Source organism: Oenanthe melanoleuca, chromosome 1A (assembly GCF_029582105.1).
Source record: "Oenanthe melanoleuca isolate GR-GAL-2019-014 chromosome 1A, OMel1.0, whole genome shotgun sequence".
Taxonomy (NCBI): Eukaryota; Metazoa; Chordata; class Aves; order Passeriformes; family Muscicapidae; genus Oenanthe; species Oenanthe melanoleuca.
The window spans coordinates 37,019,821-37,039,392 of record NC_079334.1 but is presented as its reverse complement, the minus strand read 5'-3'; the positions used below and the strand labels follow the sequence as shown (position 1 = coordinate 37,039,392).

General features: G+C 38.0%; 1 protein-coding gene across 4 annotated transcripts in view; it reads left to right on the top strand.

The window, feature by feature from the left end:
* The first annotated feature begins 10,073 nt into the window (after positions 1-10,073).
* RAB3IP (RAB3A interacting protein) overlaps positions 10,074-19,572 on the top strand; it is a 32,173-nt gene continuing 22,674 nt past the window's right edge. For 2 of the 4 annotated variants that reach the window (XM_056482100.1, XM_056482098.1), the window contains exons 1-3: positions 10,074-10,154; positions 18,246-18,518; positions 18,727-18,988. In XM_056482100.1, the coding sequence (XP_056338075.1) occupies positions 18,271-18,518; positions 18,727-18,988 (510 nt within the window). In that variant the 5' untranslated portion in view covers positions 10,074-10,154; positions 18,246-18,270. Of the gene's footprint in view, positions 10,155-10,333; positions 10,550-16,103; positions 16,322-18,245; positions 18,519-18,726; positions 18,989-19,572 lie in introns of those variants that run through there. The other 2 variants (XM_056482101.1, XM_056482099.1) reach the window with 2 other exon arrangements.

The window sequence follows — 19,572 nt, the reverse complement described above, 5'->3', positions numbered from 1 at the left end:
AGCAGGCGAGATATTAGACTGTGGCATGTGTGTGTCAGGCAGTGGCCTTTGGCGAAAGATGACAAATCATTTTAGCATTCCAGTGACTTGGCATGAAGAAACATACTGCCTGATCCTATTATAGAGACTGCCCTGTGCAAGGAAAATTCTTAACAACGGAGATATTTTAAGGTCACTGGTAAAATAATTACTTAGACCTAAAACATTTTTCTTTGCTGAGCATAATCGTTTGCTGGTCTCACTGAGCAGTAAATAATAGCACCTCTGTGTGTCAGTGGGTATCAGGTGGTTTTCCTGGCGGCTCTTCAGTTTTCCTGCAGATTGGAATGACTGAGATTGCTCTACTGTCTCTGAGCTGTTTTGCAGAAGACATGAGATTTAGAGTTCCCATGTTTTCAGAAGTAGAGGCAGAAATAAATACAGGTTTCCATCTGTGTATGGAAACAGCCCGTTGGGACTGGTTCTGTAGGAAGTACTCCTTTTTACATCTCTACGGTGTCCCTATTTCCTTGTTGGATATTTCCAAAGAGAGGCAATGTTTTTACCTCTGTTCCTTGTTTTCCTCTAGGGAAATGTGGTTTCATCTACAAAAATAGTTTTCAGAAGTTTCTTTCTATATGCAGTTCTACTAATGATCATCGATAATGGTGTAATTTGCATTCATTTTTTCTTGATGTACTTTAAACACATACAAGAGACAAAAACATTTTAGTACTGTGTTACTAGACAGGTTTCTGCTGGTATCGTCCATGGGTGTATTACAAGACAGCTGAGTGCAACATTTAAAAATCCATAAAATAAAAGTTATTTAATATATTTATGCTTCCGACTTCTCTTTCCTCTTGATTTTTGAGCCCATTTATACTGGAAGTTTTCTGGAAGACATTAATACATATCATGTGCTAGTGAAGCTTCAAGCAAGCATTTCAATATCTGTAACAACAACACATAATGCCAAAATCCAAAGAAATGCCATAAATAATAGGCTAAAATGTGGTCTGGATAACATGAAAGAATTTTCTTATTTAAAGGAAGTGAATAATTTTAGTGTTGGGAAGAGAGCGGCATTAAAAAACCTGCTGTCAGATTTTCTCAAATGAGAATATATTGAGTTTTGCTATACTTTTCTACTTACTGTCACTTACTGCTGGAATTCCTGTCTTAAATAAATCAGTAAATTAACATAAAATGTCCTCTGCCCATAGAATGACTGTGTAGAGACTTGCTGTGCTATCTTACAGTCTCTTTCATGAGAGAAATTGCAATAATTAAAAGTTAATCTAGTGGGAGAGATACCACTGTACTTAGCATCACTCAATGTGGGTTATGGAAATATACTTTAAAGGAGGCTCTTTTATCTACTGAAGTCACATGGTAGAATACTTGAGAGGATTACAAATGAATTTGTCTGCAGGATAAAGCCTGCTGTCCTGACAGATTAATTCTCTGAGTACTGTAAAACTGCAATCAAAATTACTATGCTTTGCAACTTCCCTGTAATGAAATAAACATCCTTTGTTATGCAGTAATGCTGAGTTGGCTATTAGAAATATTATTACTGTGACTCTTATCAGCCTCAACAATCCTTTTATTGGCAAAAGGCGTAGACACAAAATATTACTGTGGGACTTATCAGACAGAAGATGAGATCAATGATGCATCCAGAATAAGGTGCCCAGGAGCTGCATTGAAAAGCCAGTGCCTGGATTGACTGGAAGAGCTTTCTCATGACTTAAGACTTATGTCTCCAAAGTGCTCTGTATCTTATTAATCTGAAACAGTCTGGGTAGGTTATTTAATATATGCTAGCATAGTTTAAGTGAAAGCTAAATGGTTAAAAGGCAATCACAGAAGGAGAGGTGCTTGATTTTCCTCTATGGATTGGGTTTTCTGAAGTCAGTGTCATTCTACTTTGCAATATGACCAGGGGTTTTAAAACTTCTTGCATATTATCAAATACTAGATAAAAGACAATTTCTCTGGTTACCTAAAAATGCAGCTGATTGCACGGCCATTTGCATAATCATTCTTTTTTTACATGCAGATGCTGCAAAACTTTAATTTCTTTTCTTCTTAATGAAGAACTTATGCTAACAAAATTTTGTATTGTTATGAACATCCAAGAATCCTGATAGTTGATAGTTTGTTCTTCATAATATATACTAATATCTTCTGCATTCCTTAGGAAGTTAAATTAGAGAAAGACAAATATTTTCTCCCATTTAAATGTTTATTTTGCACCACAAATACTTATCTAATATATTCATATTAGAGTTAATAATGCATCTTTGTTTGCACACCAGGGATTTTTGAGCTCAGTCAAGATTTTTGAGGTACCACTGGAAGCCTCATAAATTCATGCTCTTTATGGCTTAATGGCCTAGGTTTTCAGTGAGGGATGTTACATCTCAGAATAGCAAATGATGACCTATGTGCCCTGCATGGAAATACAACAATAACAACAACAAAAATAAAAAAAGTTTGTAATAATGGACAATGCACATAACACTAAAACTGAACCATTCTGTTTCTCCCACTTTACAAGGACAGCTTTGCTTATTTGGAGAAATCCTTCGTATGATTGTATTTTAGCTTGTGTTGATGAAAATCCAGCCACAAGAATGATGATCCAGATTAGTGCACTGCTTAAGATAATAACACCATGCAACGATGAGTGATACAAAACCATGGAGCAATTCACCCTCTATAACACTGCTGGAGGTGTGATTAAACCACGTGGCAACAGATGAGAGAAAGTACACCCTTCATTATCTCTATTCAAATTAAAGGGGACCTCAACCCAAAATTTAGAGCCATGGTACCAGCAAATGCAAATGGGACTTATAGGATGGAGAATTTAGAGCTGTCTCTTGGGCAGAGAGATTTGTTGGAGTATCTGCTTGTATGAGAGACAAATGGAAAAGATCAGAAGAGATCCTAAGAACAAGAAACCAACTAAGAACAGAAAAGCATTTCTGGGGAAATGTGTCTAGAAAAGGTGAGTTCTTTTGTGTTTGTTATTGTCTAAAAAGAATTTGGAATAGTTGTTTTCACTGTATTTGTGAATAGTATTATTGGTATTTGTGCTAAAAAAGGATTACATTGAGATGGTTAACCATCATTAATTTCTTTTTGTAAAGGGAACAACTCACATGAGTTTTATCTTATTTAACTAGTTTTTTTTCAAAGAACTGTAATAATACATTTTGGTATTCAAAGCAGTAGTAATACACAAAGGAAAAGGATAAATCTGAGGACTTTACTTCATCAGCCAAGTGGTCCTGCCAGTCCTGTATTAAAGATAACTCCAGCTTTCCTCTCTTGCATAGTTCAATGCTACACATTTCCCTCAGAACTTCATTTGTTCATTTTTAAGATATTGCTTTAAGAGGTGAAGGAACAAGAAGAGTGTAAAAACAGCAAGTAGCATGCAGGAAAAAGAATAGTGTGTTTAGTGAACCAACAGAGATAAACAACTAACCTTCTTCAATGGAAAACAAGCCTGATAAATTTCACTTGCATTTCAACAAACCCTCTCATTCTCTGCTCTCTGTAACTTTTCACTCAGAAAAAAAATGCCTGAACAGCACCTAAAGCCTCACTGTTCCCCCAGACACGAGGTTCAATCAGTTAGCCAAGAGCAGATGAAACAAACCCTCTGCTTGCTGTGCTGCTGCTGAGCTGCTGCGTGGCCCAAAACATGCACGGGCATTGAATGGTGCTAGCTGGGGAATTTATCCTTCACTCTCCTCTGGGTAAATCCATGCTTTGACTATTTTAATGAGGTGACAGAAAATGTTTCCTACCACGGTGAGTGTGAGAGAACATTTCTAATCAAGGTAACAGAGATGTATATGATACTGGAGACTGGACTCCTGGGAGGCCTAGCACTTTTAAGGTCACTTTGGGAAGTGTAACAGTAATCCCTCTCTTTTGTGCAATTGAAACTGCTCTGGTTTCAATACTACTTAAGCATTTTTTACGTCTATGCAACTGAGTAAAGAATTCATGTTTCACATTCACTCTTCAGAAATGTCCCTCTGCTGTGCTGAACTTGCAGAGCCTTGGCATCATGAGTGTGCTGAGCTCAAGAAGACAGAAGAAGACAAGGAGAGGAAAAGGCCACTCTAAACTGGGAGGCATTCCTGTGCCCACTGGAGTGGTGCCTGTACCAACCAGGTAACTAAACAGAAGGGGAAAAAAAAATGGTATTTCTATCACATAGGGAAATGGTTAGTACCTGTAGAAACTTCTCCATAAGATCAGGTTCACCTCATAGAACAGAACTCAGCAATAACTGGCAGGCTTGGCTGAAGACTGATTTTGAATGTTGGTGCCATTGAGCAAAAATAAAGAACAACCAGCCCATTAAAGCCATATATTCCATTTTCATAGCAACTTCGGTCTTAAAGAATGAAGACCTTTGAAAAATTATTTAAAATTTATCATGTGAGTACATGTTATGGGGAAGGAGGTAGAAGTTTCATTAATTTCATTTAGAGATGGAAAAATTAAGGCACAGGAAGGTACACAGGTGCAAAGCAGGCTTGTGAATAAAACACAGGATTCCTGAATTCTCACCTGATGCCTTTAACTGCTTTTTATTTTCAGTATGTGGTGGAGCTGTTTTTGGAGTCTCATAAAGTAAAAGAATTCTTGAGTTTTAGCAACAGGTTTGTTGGGGATACAAAGTTTGTTTGGATTTTTGGAGAACTAACTTTCATGTGAAAATGTATTTTGTATTTTTATTTTCTGATTTCTGAATTCAGGTTTGGTATCTCTGCTGTCTTCCAACTAGGAATGAACATGTTGTACTATTTTTAATCACACTCTGGATCCGTCCCTGGATTGCTTCTAAAGATAAATGAAGCCACATGTCAGTACTTACATAAGTTGGTAAGCCCATTTCAGTTGCTATGTTTCTTCTACTTAGTATTGTTATTTTTCTTCTACTTAGTATTGTTACATTTATAAGCACCTTCAAAAAAATCTAGAGCCATTATTTATTTAATATTCAACAGCAGAATCTGTCTAGTTGGGCAGCTTGTTTGCAGAATCAGTCTTATGGTCAAAGAGGACAACTGTAATCTAATGTGCTTGAATGGGAAACTTATTTTTAATCCTTGTCATTTTAATAGTTAATGAAGAATTTATATTCTTTATTAATTTTTATCTGCCCTGGTCAGGCTCTGTTCTGCATATTCATGAAACAGTGTTGTTTTGTTTTTTTTTTCTTTTAAATCTTTAAAGAATGTACCATTGTTTTAATATTGTGTCAGTGAGTTCTGCTGGTTGTATATAGATATATGCTGCGTATAAAAGGAATTTATTTGCCAAGTTTGTATTTTTTAGCATCCAAGCCTTGACTTTCAATAAATGAATATAGAGCTTTAATGAAGCATTTCCTTTTTAGACATCATTTAAAGCTCTTATTTCTGACATTTATTTAGTGCATGGACAACAGAGGTGATAACATTGATAACAAAGGTGAAGACTATGAAGCAGTTTGAGGTTTTGGTCCTGCAACATATTTGTTGATTTGACCATATCATTTGAGGACAAATAGGAAAGAATCAATATATGTGATACAGATAGTTTGGTAAGGATTTTGAAATTCCCTCCTGTGACCTCTCACAAGAAGGGAGAGGTATGCTGTGCAGCTTAGACTACTGTAAAAACAATACAAGATGGGTACGAAAACCCCACTCAAACCATGGTTTTAGAAGGTCAATTTTTCAAGAAGAGCATCTTAGCTCAGAGGATCATTCTGGATCTGGTAACATGCATTATTTTAATTAATGTCTTGGCTGATGGAATTGACAGTGCACTTACCAAATCTGCAAGATACGAAGAGTTTTAAACTTTTGTTTTTAGAAGATTAAAATTCAGTAAGAATCAATGGGCATAGAAGTAAATTCACAAGAGAAGTCATACATAAGCTGGAGAAGGACTGGTAAAGCAGTGTTCTGCTGCCATAGGAGAAAAAGCAAAGGATCTTTGGTGGGATGTATAAGTAGATTTGTGATATTTTAAAGCCAGTGCTGGCCAGACTTCAGTTCAGTTCTTCAGTGCCTGGAACTGAGCACTGTTCAAAGACTCATAGGAAGAAACCCAGAGAGAACAATGAAAAGAATTGGAAGTCTAAAAAACATTACCTATGAGGAAAGATTAAAATAATTCTTTATTCTTTGACAAAATTGAGGGTATAGATGATGGTATCAAATGCCCTGAAGATTGCTGCTTCTTGTATCTACTGAGATAAGCTCATTACCTCTTCTACACTGCAGCACAGGAGATGAGGTTAGACTTTAGAAGATATCTGCAACTCCAATGTTACTTCAGCACTGGAATGCACTGCTTGGTGGGGCTTTTCTGTCTTTCGCCATTGGAAGTTTTGAGAAAGAGCTTCAGGAGCAGTTAACACCAATCCTGCTTATTTTCTGTTATTCTGGGCCTTTTCTTAGTGGGTAGATTTGAAAAATAACACAGACCTCACTGGTTTTAACATTCTATTAGTTGGACAGGGAGGGCAGCATAGAGCTAAGTTTTAGGACTCCAATAAGCTGGAAGGTTATTTATGCCAATGTGCTGATTGGATTTGCTTTCAAAATGCTTAGCTAAACATTGAAGAAACATGCCTGAGAGAAGAACTATAGTTCCCAATACTGCTAGCACTGCTGAGCTAGTAGAAGGGGGATGGGGGGTGAAATTTCTAAAATAGGTAAGACTTGTAGTCTCTGTACCTTTTTTTGTATATAGTAGATCATTCTTTGTTTTTTTTTTTTTTTTTCCCACTGTACTATGGGGTTTCAATGCATTATATTTATATTATATTATATTATATTATATTATATTATATTATATTATATTATATTATATTATATTATATTATATTATATTATATTATATTATATTATATTATATTATATATTAATAGATGCATCCTTTGACTTTCTGAGTTTATTGTTTTATAACATCTTGACAAAAAGGGATGTTAAAATTGTTGATTTGACCACATCATTTGAGGACAAATAGGAAAGAATCAATATATATGATACAGATAGCTTGGTTCATTCAATATTTAAAAATTCATTCAATATTAAAACATTAATAAAATAAACAAGTAAGAAGTACCATAGGCAAGTAGAAAGTGATATTTCCAATTTTATTTGCTTTTCTTATCCATGACATTGTTGGGACATCCTACCCTACTAAACACTTGAGGATCTTCTACAAAGAGAACAATTATCTCTTTCTTTTATTTCTCCCAACATGTAGGGAGAAAAATTACATTAGCTGGCATTTGTGCTTCTGTGTAGAGATGAGAAACTTAAACTAAATTCAGACAAAAGAAAAATTACACTCTTGGTTTTTCTATAGTCCTGCAGCCATTCTTGCCTTCAACAAAGAGCCCTGCCATGGTCTGGGACTACGTTCTGGAAAACAGCTTTGTCTCTTCTGTTTTCTCCTCCCTGAAACAGGTTTCTTATGTTAAGTGGACTGTAACTGTAAGGAAAAGAAACAACCCCATTTGAAGATACAGTCTCTCAGACAGATGGTTCAAATATGGAAAGACATTGACAGACAGAGCTGCAGTTCAGGGGGACTCTGTGCACTGCAGGAACTGTTTGCAGTGGTTTTTATCACACCTTCCATCAGTATGACTGGAGAGAAGTTACACAAGTGAGACTCAGTTTTTAGTATACAGATTGCTCCAGCCAGGTCTGTGCCAAGATACCTATTCTGTGTTCTATCTAGCTGGAGAATGGGAATTTCTGATCTAGGCCATTGAACCACACTAAGAAGCTCAAAACAAACAGACCAACTGTACTCTGTCTTGTGTGAGTCTGTCTTGGATGATCTTTCCTTGGATGAGCCTCAGACCTACATTACAGGTGTAGTTCTGCACACCTAATACATGTCACCATTACTGCCCCCTGCTCTTCCTGACAAGATTCTGGAATGGATCCTGGACTTGATGTGACCATCTCACCTTGCATGATGGTCACTGGGGTATGGCAAAGCTCGTTGCTGTTGCCACCTGGCCCTTGGCTGTGCCCTCATTGGTGACCTTGGCTCTCAGTTCATGATGCCTGGAGTAGCTCTGCCCTGACACTGATGTGCAGCTCAGGAAGCAGCAAAGGGCTGGATAAAAATACTCTTCTAAAATATCTTTTTCTTTTCCTCAGCCCCACGCAAAATACTCCTTCTTTGATTTATAACTCTGGATTTAATTCAATTTATTTATTCAATTTATTTTAGCTTTTAATTTTAACCATGTAAATTATGCTTTCTGTGGTTTGCTGCTGCCTGACTCTTTAAAGTATTATACACAGAAAAATACAGGAGTACTTTGACAAAATAAATCTGTTGGTGATTAATTTTAGCAGTCAAATGTCTTTGGAATTGCATTGCTTTTATTTCTTGAAATGCAAGATTTCTAATCTGGTTAAGACAGCAGACTGTCATACCAAGCACAGTCATTGTACAGGATTAAGAACTATAGGATTACAGATCCTAATTATAGACTCTTGTTGGTTTACTATGTCTTAATAGGTTGTTTTCAACTTCTGATTCCACTTGTCATCTCTTTTGCAATCATATTTTTAATAAACTTTCTGATTAGACTTCTTCTAATTTGTCAAACCTGTATTCTGATAGCACTACCTGGATTCTACTTCATGACAACATCAGCAAATTAAATAATTTAAAGTTCAAGGTCCTTATACTGAACATCTCTGCTCTTTTGGGTTTTTTATAACAAATTTCAAGTTATACTACTGTTTGAATATTCCACTTCTTGCACTTTGGTTTCTTCGTTTTCAGATTGCTTTCAGAAAAGCTGTAAATGATGACTTTCTGTACTCATTTTTTTCTGCCTGAGCCCCATTGTAGTCAGTGTAGATTTATGTACTGGAAAGTAATTTAGAAAATATTAGTATTCATAGGTACCATATTTACTTTATGAGGAATGGCATTGATATATTTGCCTTTTGACATCATCTTTATGGTATTATTTTGCTCTCAATGAACTTTTTGCTTGGTGCGTGCCATGGGGGAAGTGCCACAGAGAACATTATTTGTCTGTGGCTATGTCCTGCAGGACTGGCCAAACAGGATTCTTTCACATTCAGTGGAAAGCTGTCAAGATAATTAAAGTTTCAATTATTGACTGGAATGCGGCCTAGATTCCTTAACTGATGAATGGGACAAGGTCTTGTTTACCTTAGGTTTTCGCTCAAGTTCCTCACCATGCAGCACACGGCTGAGTTCAACTGCACTAACAACAAGGACAGTACACGGTCCAGCTAATACTGCTGTCATTTGGAGCATATTTTTTGGCACTGCAATCAGACCAGCGCTGAAATGGAGTCATTTATAGCAGCTTTATGACATTTTGCCTATCACCTTTAAAGACATAGGACACAGAGAGCAGTACAGACCAGGACTTTGAGAGCACTAAGTACCACGCTTGTGTCAGGGTGGCGATGGGGATGGCTTAGGGCAAGCCCAGATGAGACATAGTAGTAATCACTCTGCATCAAACTCCTGGAGCTGGAAAAACACCTCTCCTTAGCAAGCGAGTCCTTTTATAGCTCTATACGTGGCCTCGTTTCACAAATTTTGTATGTACGGCTCAGTCTTTAATTATGAAATTATAAATACATTAGGGAGGCTTGGAAAACCGATTTGGAGCAGTGCATGCCCCATGAACGAAAATTGCTGGATAACCACCTGGTATGTTTTTAATTTCCTCATTTTTAACTGTGCAATCCCGTGCCTTCGTTAATGCATAACACTAAACACAGAACTATTAACTTCTCGTGTTTTTCGCGGCAACAAAGCACTCAGAGTTTAAGAGCCCTGTCCCGGCCCGCCCTTGAACAGCAGCAGTGTTGCAGAGTTGCAGAGTTGCAGTGTTGCAGAGTTGCAGAGTTTCCCCCTCGGGCCCGGCGCCTTCTCTGCCCCGCCCGCTCCCCTCACGGAGCTCACCCCGCCCCGCCGCTAGGGGGCGCCGGCGGCGCCGCGCACACCTGCCCCCCCCCGCGCCGCTGCGGGCGCTGCGCTGCGCCGCGCATGCGCGGCCCGGCCCCGCAGGTCGGCTGAGGGGACGCGGCGAAGGCGGCGGCCGCTCCTCTCTCGAGGCTCGGCAGGTACGTGCGGCGGGGGCGGCGCGGCTCCGGCCCCGGCTCCGGCCCCGCCGGCGGGAGCGTGGGGTAGCTGCCCTGGCTGTGGCTCCCCGCTAGTGCTGTTGCACCTGCCCGCCGACGCGTCTCCGGGAGCCTGAGCCCAGGCGGGCGGAGCGGGCGCCGCCGGGGAGCGCTGCCCCTAGCCGGGGCGCCGTGCCCTGGCGCGGGCTGGCTGTGGCGGCTCTGGTCCCTACCCGGAAGATCGTGGGGACAGGTGACAGCCCGGGCCGTGTCGCTGTGCCCGTCTGCGGCGGGAGGGCGTCCCCGGATCCGTCGGGGCTTGCGTGGGCAAGGAAGGGGCAGTCGGCGGCCGGGACGCGCTTGTCCCCGAGTCCGGCCGCGGTCGAAGGCAAAACTGGGTAAAAGTAATTCTCAGGGAACACCCCGAGAAATGCCGGGAGCACCTGCCCCGGGGGAGGCAGCGTTGGCGGACAAAGAGCCGTGGCATCCCGGGGCCGGCGGTCGGAGCAGCTGCCGTGCTCCCCACGGAGTGCCCGTGTGGGGCCCGGGGGGAAAGAAGGGCGGCCCGGCGGCGGTGACCGAGGCGAGGAGAGGAGGGATGCGAGGAGAAGCTGAGCCGGTGCTGAACGCTTCGCCTCCGCTCGCAGAGCTGTCGGCCGGCGGGGCGGCAGGTGCGGATGGGGGAGAGCGCCGAAAGGGGCAGGGAGGAAGCGGGGGTCGGGCCGAGCAGGGCCCCTCGTGGGGTCCGTAGCTTTCACACCCCTCGAGGGTCGCCAGAGCCGCGCGGGAAGGGACCGGAGGGGTGTTCCGCGCTGTGGGACAGTGGGGCTGCGCTGGCCCGTAGCGTTTGGGGTTGCTTTATGGTTTGTCAGCCAATACTGAGGGTCATACTTAGTCGCCGATAAGTGGTCTTGTAAGCTGAAGTAGTTAAGTAGCGTATTTGACTAAGTCCTAATTTCTGATGTAATTGTGTTGGAGGGTAAGGCTTAGAAAGTAAATTTTGGTTACAGGTTGATTTCATGCGATGGGCTATGCAGAAGTTTGTGCTGCCAGAGAACTGATGCTCCATTAGCTTCCTGAAAGTCGCAGGGCTTTGGGGGTAGGAGAATACAGACTGACCAAAGCCTTGATGGTACCCTCAGAGTTTGTCTTGCTGACGTAAAGCTACAGTGTTCATGATTTTGAAAGTGTTATCATAATGTACTAAGTTTTATGTTGCTTGGTTTGTGTGCTGTGTCCATTTTTAAGCGTGTTCTTAGGAAGTCTCAAAAGCAATTATCTAGATAGGTAAAAGAATTAATCTGCAGACTTGCTGTAACTGAAATTATCAGCTTCTCTTTTGAAGCAGATGTAAGGTTATTCTGACTGGAAGTATGTATTGGCAGCTACCATCTGTTCAAATATTTGTATTCCTCACTATAGGGCAAAACCTGAAGTCTTGTTGCTTTAATATTTTTATTGTTTTTTCTAGATCTGTTTAATGAGTTTTTGGAAGGGTTAAAGTTTGGCCTTCTGTGTTTGTCTCTTGGCAGTTATTCATCCGCTGTGCTTGGTTAATGTTACCTAGTGAGCAAAGAAGGATAAATAATTTACTGTTCTCATTACGCTTTTAATAAATAACAAATGGGAGTGCACCTCACAGCTGCAACTGGAATATCCATCTTGTTATGCTATATTTAAAGGGGGAATATTTTCCATAGGAGAATAGAGCAGTCACAAGAAGCATTTTGATTATAGACCGCAGCTATCTTCATAGCTTTTATTGACCTGGTTTAAAAATTCATGTAAAATACGAAATGAGATAGTCACTCACTGTTCCACTTAGGTTTATGGATTTTCTCAGAAAAGAAATGTGTACTTTGGATTTTTATTTTTAAGTCCCTTTTTAATATGGCATGTAAAATTTTGTCTTACTGTAACCTGTCTAGACTTGTATTAGAGACATTATTAGCACTAATACGCTAACCATTTTTTAATAAATTAAGAAAATATTTCTTTACATGTATTTGCAGATACAATGTCAAGAAATTCATGGCGATTTTACTGAAGTTTAAGTTTACTTACTGAATATTTTCAGTGTTAACTGAAAACGAGAGGGTCTTTATGTCCAGCTCTTGGCAAGAAGGACACTACTGTCATTGTGATCAGGTTTAAACCTGAGATGGGCTTGTGAAATTGTTTCCAAGATAAGGCAGAACAATGCTTTGCTTAAAAAGAACAGCAACTGCAGAGAGAATCATATTTTCAGTTTAATTAACTTGGTTTGAGAGTCTTTGTGAACAGAACAGCATTCTCTGAATGTTTGTTTACAACGAAAGTTTGCAGTATTCTTTGCCTTTGCAAAGCACTTACTTTTCACTCTAGTAAGAGGTGTACTATCTACCAGACTCTAAATCATGTTTATTTATAAGTTTCACAAGCACTTCTTAAATATAGGTCATTGAATCTCATGTGCTGCTTGTTTCTGTAACAGAAACACTTAGTTGCTGTCTGTAGCTATATTTTTCTAATTGAAGATGCCCCTATAATAAAGTTTTTAAAGGGATGTTTTTTCTCATCAATTCATCAAACCAAAAATCCTAGTAGCTTCATAAAATCCTGCTGTCAAGTAAACTGTGTTTCTTTTAAAACAGTGCAAAATAGTGTTTCCAATGCGTGAAGTGAGAGTAAAAATAGACCCTCATCATAGTGTTATATGACAACACTAGATGGAATGCAGTAGAAAAATATTCTCACATTAAAAGTGTGTTTCTTCTAGCTGTTAAGTTCTGTAGAGTTGCTGAACTTACAACTTGCCTTCCATTTATTGTCTTGCCTAATGTATCATTTGTTGGTAAATACATGATATGAGGTCACTTGAAAATAAAAGTAGAATATGTAAAGACTGGAGAAGTCCAGTGCTTTCTTTTCTCTCATATTTTACTGGCTCAAAGAAGAGAAAAAAAGTTTTGTTTTTGGTTACTGGAGCAGAAATTTCTATCACAATTGCAAAATTTTAGGATTGGGAATTGTTTTTTGCAAACCTTAAAGGAATTCCTATGCCAAATCTTGAATTATGTTCATGTTATCAACTGGCATTGATAATGGTATTTAAACTTGCTTGAAATCTCTGGCTAAACTTAAACATAAAACAATTTAGGAAGAAAATCTACCAAACGTTGTTATTTGCCTACATCTTGTGAATATCTTATACTGGATGGATGTAATTGAATTAGTTTTGAACTTGAAATTATTGCCCGTATATGCATGACAACAGTTTAAATTTTAAACTGCCTATTTGCATCTGATAGGTTTGAAGCAGCAGTACTTAACTGAACTGCTTCTTCAAAAGGTATTCATTACTCCACTATTTTTAATTCCCTACTGAGTTTTTTTGAGTTTAAAACACATTACATTCCAGGCTCAATAATGCCAAATATCTAAAAAAAAAAACCAACTGAGAAGAATGCAGGCCCAGTGGTGGGCTAATGGCAGTTGTTTGGAGGAAAAAGGTGCTTTCCAGACCCCTCCCAAAAGAGCTAAAGCAGATGTTGGCATCTAATAAATGAAGTCTTTGAGACTCAGTTACATATTAAAAGGCCTGCTGCATGGAGGTTAAATCACAGTGGCTAATGGGCACGTTCTTTTGATAAATACTAACTAGAATTTGTTCTGGTGAAAATGTTTAAGGGTGTTAACTCTCTTCCTTAGGGGATTTTTTTCTTACTACTCAAGCAGTTAGTCATTCTATTATGATTGTACTCTTTTACTATTAAAGCTAAAAATAAGATTACTGATGTGTGAGATGTTTGGTGTTGGTATTGCTTTTAAATGGACTATAGCAGTCAAGAGATTGTTTAGAATTGATATCTTCAAAGTGTCTGGTATTCAAAAGCAATCTGTGAAAGGCAAACTCCAGACTTCGTAGCAGGTAGCTTTCAACATTTTTTTTTTTTTTTTTCAAAAGGAAATAAACCACAATAAATTACTGCTTTTCAGGGAGCTTTTTAGTATTTAGTCATTGTGTGCTCTGTAGCTAAACCCCGCTTAGAGTAATAACAGAAAAATTAGGTTAAGCATTTTGATTTGACTGCTGTAAAAAATGTTTGTGGTTCTCGATTTCTGTTAGAAGCTTTAGGAAATTTTAAACCAACTGTTGTTAAACTGGTTTCTTTGTAGTGCATTTTAGTTTACTATTAGAGAAAACAGCAGATCTGAGCATAGTTTCCTCATGAAGTTGCGGTTAGTCAGCAGGGCAGGTGTGGCAGCAAAGAGGTAATAAAAAGCGACATTTTGTCAGCTCCCTCCAAATTTGCATTATTTCCAGATGAAAGCATAAGGAAATGTATTATTTTGTTGTTTCATCCTGATTTATTACAGTATTTGACATTTTTATGTGAACCTAATTGCATAGTATCAACTAAGACAAAAATAATCACGTTTGGTAGGCACTAATGTGATTCCAAGCTTTCACCTTATATTAATGTGGTAGGAAAATTACTAAGAAAATTAATTATTTTATTTAACATATGTGCTGTCCTGAAATGTCAGAATATCAGCTTTTGTTCACAGTAGCAGAATTACTCCTAAAGAGTGCTGTGTCAACAGTGTGTGGTTTTTTGCACACAATCAGCTTGGCTCCTAGTGAAGCGCTCTCCTTACCATTTGCTTCATGTTCCTTCACAGCAAGGCTGTTCATTGCTGTCTTAGTCAATACTATGAATCCTTCCTGCAAGCCTTAAGGAACTCTCTAATCTTTCATGACCGTGAAATTTAATGTGAATTTTTAATCCTCCTTCTTTTGTTTACCATTACTTTGAAGAGTTCTTTCCCAAAAGAGAGCTTTTAATTTTACAACCACCTGGCTATTTGTATGTATGTTTGGTTTCATTAATGTGTAATGTGTCTTCATAATTGTGTGTGTGTGTGTCTTGAAACAGAGATACTTAATATAGACTCCTTTGTCTTGTCTGGGTGATGTACCCAGCTTGTGCCTGCTCACTGCCTAGTGAGAAGTAATCTTAGGAAAGAAAAAAGTTGTGAATGGAAAGTGTTTTACACAGATGGTTTGCTTGTGAGTGCCCATTTGACAGGCTGTGGAAAAAATATAGATGAGGGACTTTATTTTCAGCTCTTCCAGGAATAACTTATATAACTTTTTAAACTTTCTTAACTTCCTGTATCAGAAAGAGCTTGTTTTTTGATAGCTGAGAAGTTATGCATGGATTTATTTACTGTTTAGGCTGAGGTCAATATTTAATGTATAAGCATAGTGATAGTCTTGTAAATACCCTAGTCTTTTTGGTTTGGGCCCTTCCTTTTTTTTTTTTTTTTTTTTACTGTTAAAAATACTGCAGGATATAGCCAGGTTAGATGTATAAGCTGTAGAAAAAAGTTAATTGGAACATTTCTTCAAGGAGTGGGACCATATAGGTAGGATAGATTCTTCCCATCCATCCTCTGAACATACTGTTTTCTAGGGTGAATTGTTGTGATGGTCTAGAGGACAGCTAGAAATGCATATTTGAACATTTGAAAAATAATAAGTAGGCTTTAAATTTTTTTTTTTCTCTGTGTGAGCCAGCATGGCCTTCTGGGCTTCAGATTGTAGACAAATTTGTGTCTGTTATCACAAATATATGAATTGGTGCATCTTTTAACCTGTTGCTTACTCTGTGTACTTAAAATATTTGATCCAAGCAGAAAGCTCTAAGATTTGTACAGAAATAGTAAAATAAATTAAAAAACAACAAAGAAGCTTTTCTTGAGCCTTTTTTTATTCTTGGAAAAGGCTAGGTAGTATCTATCCTTTTAAAAAAACAGTTTTTTGAAAAAAACCTTGCTTAGCAAAGTTCAGCCCAACAGGGTGTGCAACTTTAAACAGTGGTACTGGTGATGTGAAGTTCCATGATACCTCTGCTGAATATCAAGGCAGACTGTGAGTTTTAAGAGTGACTAGCAATGCATCTTTCAAACTTGTAATAGAAACTAGTCAACAGCAGAAGCGTGCTCATGTTTTGGTCTCAGGTGGGTCTCAATTTCTGCTTCTGTTGTATGGATTTGGATGAGCTTTCCTAGGTGCTGTAGAAAAGGCAAGGCATCCAGGCAGCCCTTCTGCATCCGTGTTCAGAGCCTGTGTCTTGTTAGTTGTGAAGACTGGAATCCAAAGAATTGGGAATTATAAGTGACAGGTAGGTGTTGCTAGTACAGTGGTGTTGGGTATGGCTGGCTTAATGAAAAGGAGTATGGTGGGAACAAAGACACGGAGAGTGTGTAGATGTGACCTGACTTTGAGATCTATAACATGGATATTTTTTAACTGGGGTGGTGAACTATAAAGATGGCAGTATTTTAGCGTGCTGAATGTAAACCAATTTGGAATAATTGCATTGTATAGCTGAAGACATTCTTGAAATTAAACTTTGAAGAGATGTCCTGTAGCTGTGTCAGTTCCTTCATTTTAATTTGTCTACTTAACAGGCTTTATCATCATGTAGAGCACCTAATTTTAAGGGTTCTAATAGTTAATAAGAAATGTAGGGAAAGCAAACAGTAATATTTGCCAAATTTACTTAAACTCAAAAGTAAGCTTTTCATCTGTGTTATAGAAAAGCGTCAAAGCCCAAAACTGTGACAGTGCTTTTCTATGCAAATCATATTTGTGCAACTGCTCTTGATAGTTCAAAATAAAACAAATTTCTGCATAAAATTTTTTGCAGAAAAGGAACCTGAAAATAAAAACATTCCTTTTTGTTTATGTCCTTTTTGTCCCTTAAGTCTGGGGAGATTTTTAGAGGGGGGTGAATTTGGTTGTTTTTTTTTTTTTTTTGGGGGGATTTTTTTTTTTTTTTTTTGGGGTGGGTTTTTTGTTTTTTGGTTTTTTTTAAAGCAATGAACATATTCTTACTATCTGAATTTCTCTGACATGCTGATGTGGCAAAACTCCTTGTTTTGCACTGGTGTATGCACACTGCAATCCTTGAGATGCAGAACAGTTTTGAATAATGTTCTTTGAGTTTAAGGTTACCAGAAGGTCTTAATTTAACTACAACATTACTTCATATGTAATTTTGGGTTTCGTTCTTCATGTCTCCTGTGAGTTTTGTGAAGTCACTAATGAAGTGGATGTACATGTGAGTTGATGGCATCCTCTCTTCACTGTTATGATTATCATCTTTCTAGATATTCTCCCTACCTTGTCTTTTCAAGTGTAGGATCCAAGCAACTTTCTCTGTAAAATACCATGTATTATTTTGTTTAGATTTTTTTGTGCACATTAAGTATACTTTTGAGCCTTTCCTCTTTTCTGTATTTATGTAACATGGAAAAGGGTTTTGGGTTTTTTTTGGTTGGTTTTTTTTTTTTTTTCAGTGAATAATCAGTGCTAAGTAATTCCTTTACAAATTTCTTCATACTATGTCCAACATACAGTTTTGAATTATGCAAAGATTTTTGTCATCCATGATAAACTTCTGGAAAGTAGAACTTGTAAAAATCATGTGTTGTATGTGTTTTCTGTTGATCTTATGAAAAGCATGTGTAATTAAAAAATAAATTGAAAGATTGTCAGTTAAACTGCCAATTCTTAGTACTTTTTTATCTAGAATATATTTTTGGTATACTTGTTCACAATTATCACATTCACTTAGTCATGTGATGTGTTAAATATACACCATAATACTTTGTGAGGGATCTTATTGGCTAAGTCTGTCATTTCAGTTAACTATTAGAAAATCAGATAAGTAGTTTAACCAAAACCACTACGGACTGTAATTTATTTAAAGGTTCACTGATTTCTGTCCTAGATTATTTGCTTCATTGAGATGAAAAGTGGAAGTTTAGAAATTTTTTTTCTTCACTGATTCCCTGGTCTACCCCACTTCCATGAATGAAATATATTTGTTTTGATATGAAACAGCTCTAGATGTTATTAAAATTACATGGCTTTATAATGTAGAGTATGTTCTTGATTTCATCATCCCATTTAGATGCAGAGTCTGTTCCATTCTATCATGAAGTACTCTGGACATTTGAGTTCTTTTTAAATTCAAATAGCTGTCAGATATATTTAAGTATTCCCTGTTTACTTTCTGATAATGTGATTATTTCATTTAGGGATTCATATAATGAGGCTTTTATTATGGCCAGTGACCCCTTGGAAGGCTTTCATGAAGTGAACCTCGCTTCGCCGACTACACCAGATCTTCTTGGAGTAAATGAGCCAGGGACTCAGGAACAAACTACCTCACCCAGTGTAATCTACCGACCACATCCTTCTGTTGTGTCCACACCAATCCAACCCAATGCATTAAATGTTTCTGACCTTCCTACACAACCTGTTTATTCATCTCCCAGACAGCTGAATTGCGGAGAAGTACCAGGTGTCAGGTAAATGCCGTGTGTCTTTTTATTTAAATTGTTGATATTTGTTGCATATAAACTATTTGCTTCATTAAAGATACAATTTTAATATTATTTACAATGTTGTAATATTAAATTGTGTCTATAATTATATGTTCAACATCACTATTGTCATTTTTAAAATACTTACTCTTAATGTATTATATAAATAAAAATTATATTGCTTTCTTTACAGCATCAATGTTACCGACGCAGTACTTTGTTCTACCTCTGGACCCCAGAGTGGGTCATTCAATCACAGTAATGCCAGGAAGGAGAGCAATAACGTAGAGAGGGAGCTTTTGCAGGGTACTACAGTAGCAGATGTTGCTGAAGGAAATGAAGATATTTTTGGGTTGAGTACAGACAGTTTATCTCACTTACGGAGCCCATCTGTACTGGAAGTAAGAGAAAAGGGCTATGAACGATTGAAAGAAGAACTTGCAAAAGCTCAGAGGGTAAGGTTCGTTGTCTTGTTTCCTCCCTCTTTTTCTCTTTTGAAAGTGTTTCTAATATTGCAGAATGATAGATGGGCCAGAAGGTGCACTTGAATTCTGGTTATTTCTTACAGATTTGTTATGATGTAATTATTAAATGCAAAATTTTCTAAGTGCAATGCTGATGTCTTAGAATTATTCTTTGATATTGGTTTTTTTTTCTAGTGCTACTGCTGCTACTTAACCATGGAAGCTTATGCTGCAATATCTGGTTAAGCACACTTTTTGAAATGTAGGCTTTCCTTCATTCTGACATTTGAGAATAGGAGTAATTTTCTGTCATTCTGGTGTTACTGAATAAGTATTTATAGACACTGACTATATACCTTTAGTGTCTTCTTTCCTCTGGAGTTTAAAAGTGTAGCATGTGTCATGGAATTTATAAATGCTCTAGAAACGAGTGTTTCATAGGGGAATGCCTGCATAGGAAAGAAGCAGTAAAAATGTCTCTGGTCTTCTTTAGAGTGCTGTTACACCACACTTCAAATTGAATATGGATACCTTTGAAGACACTGTGTCTCAAGTCATTAATATTTGTAAAGCGC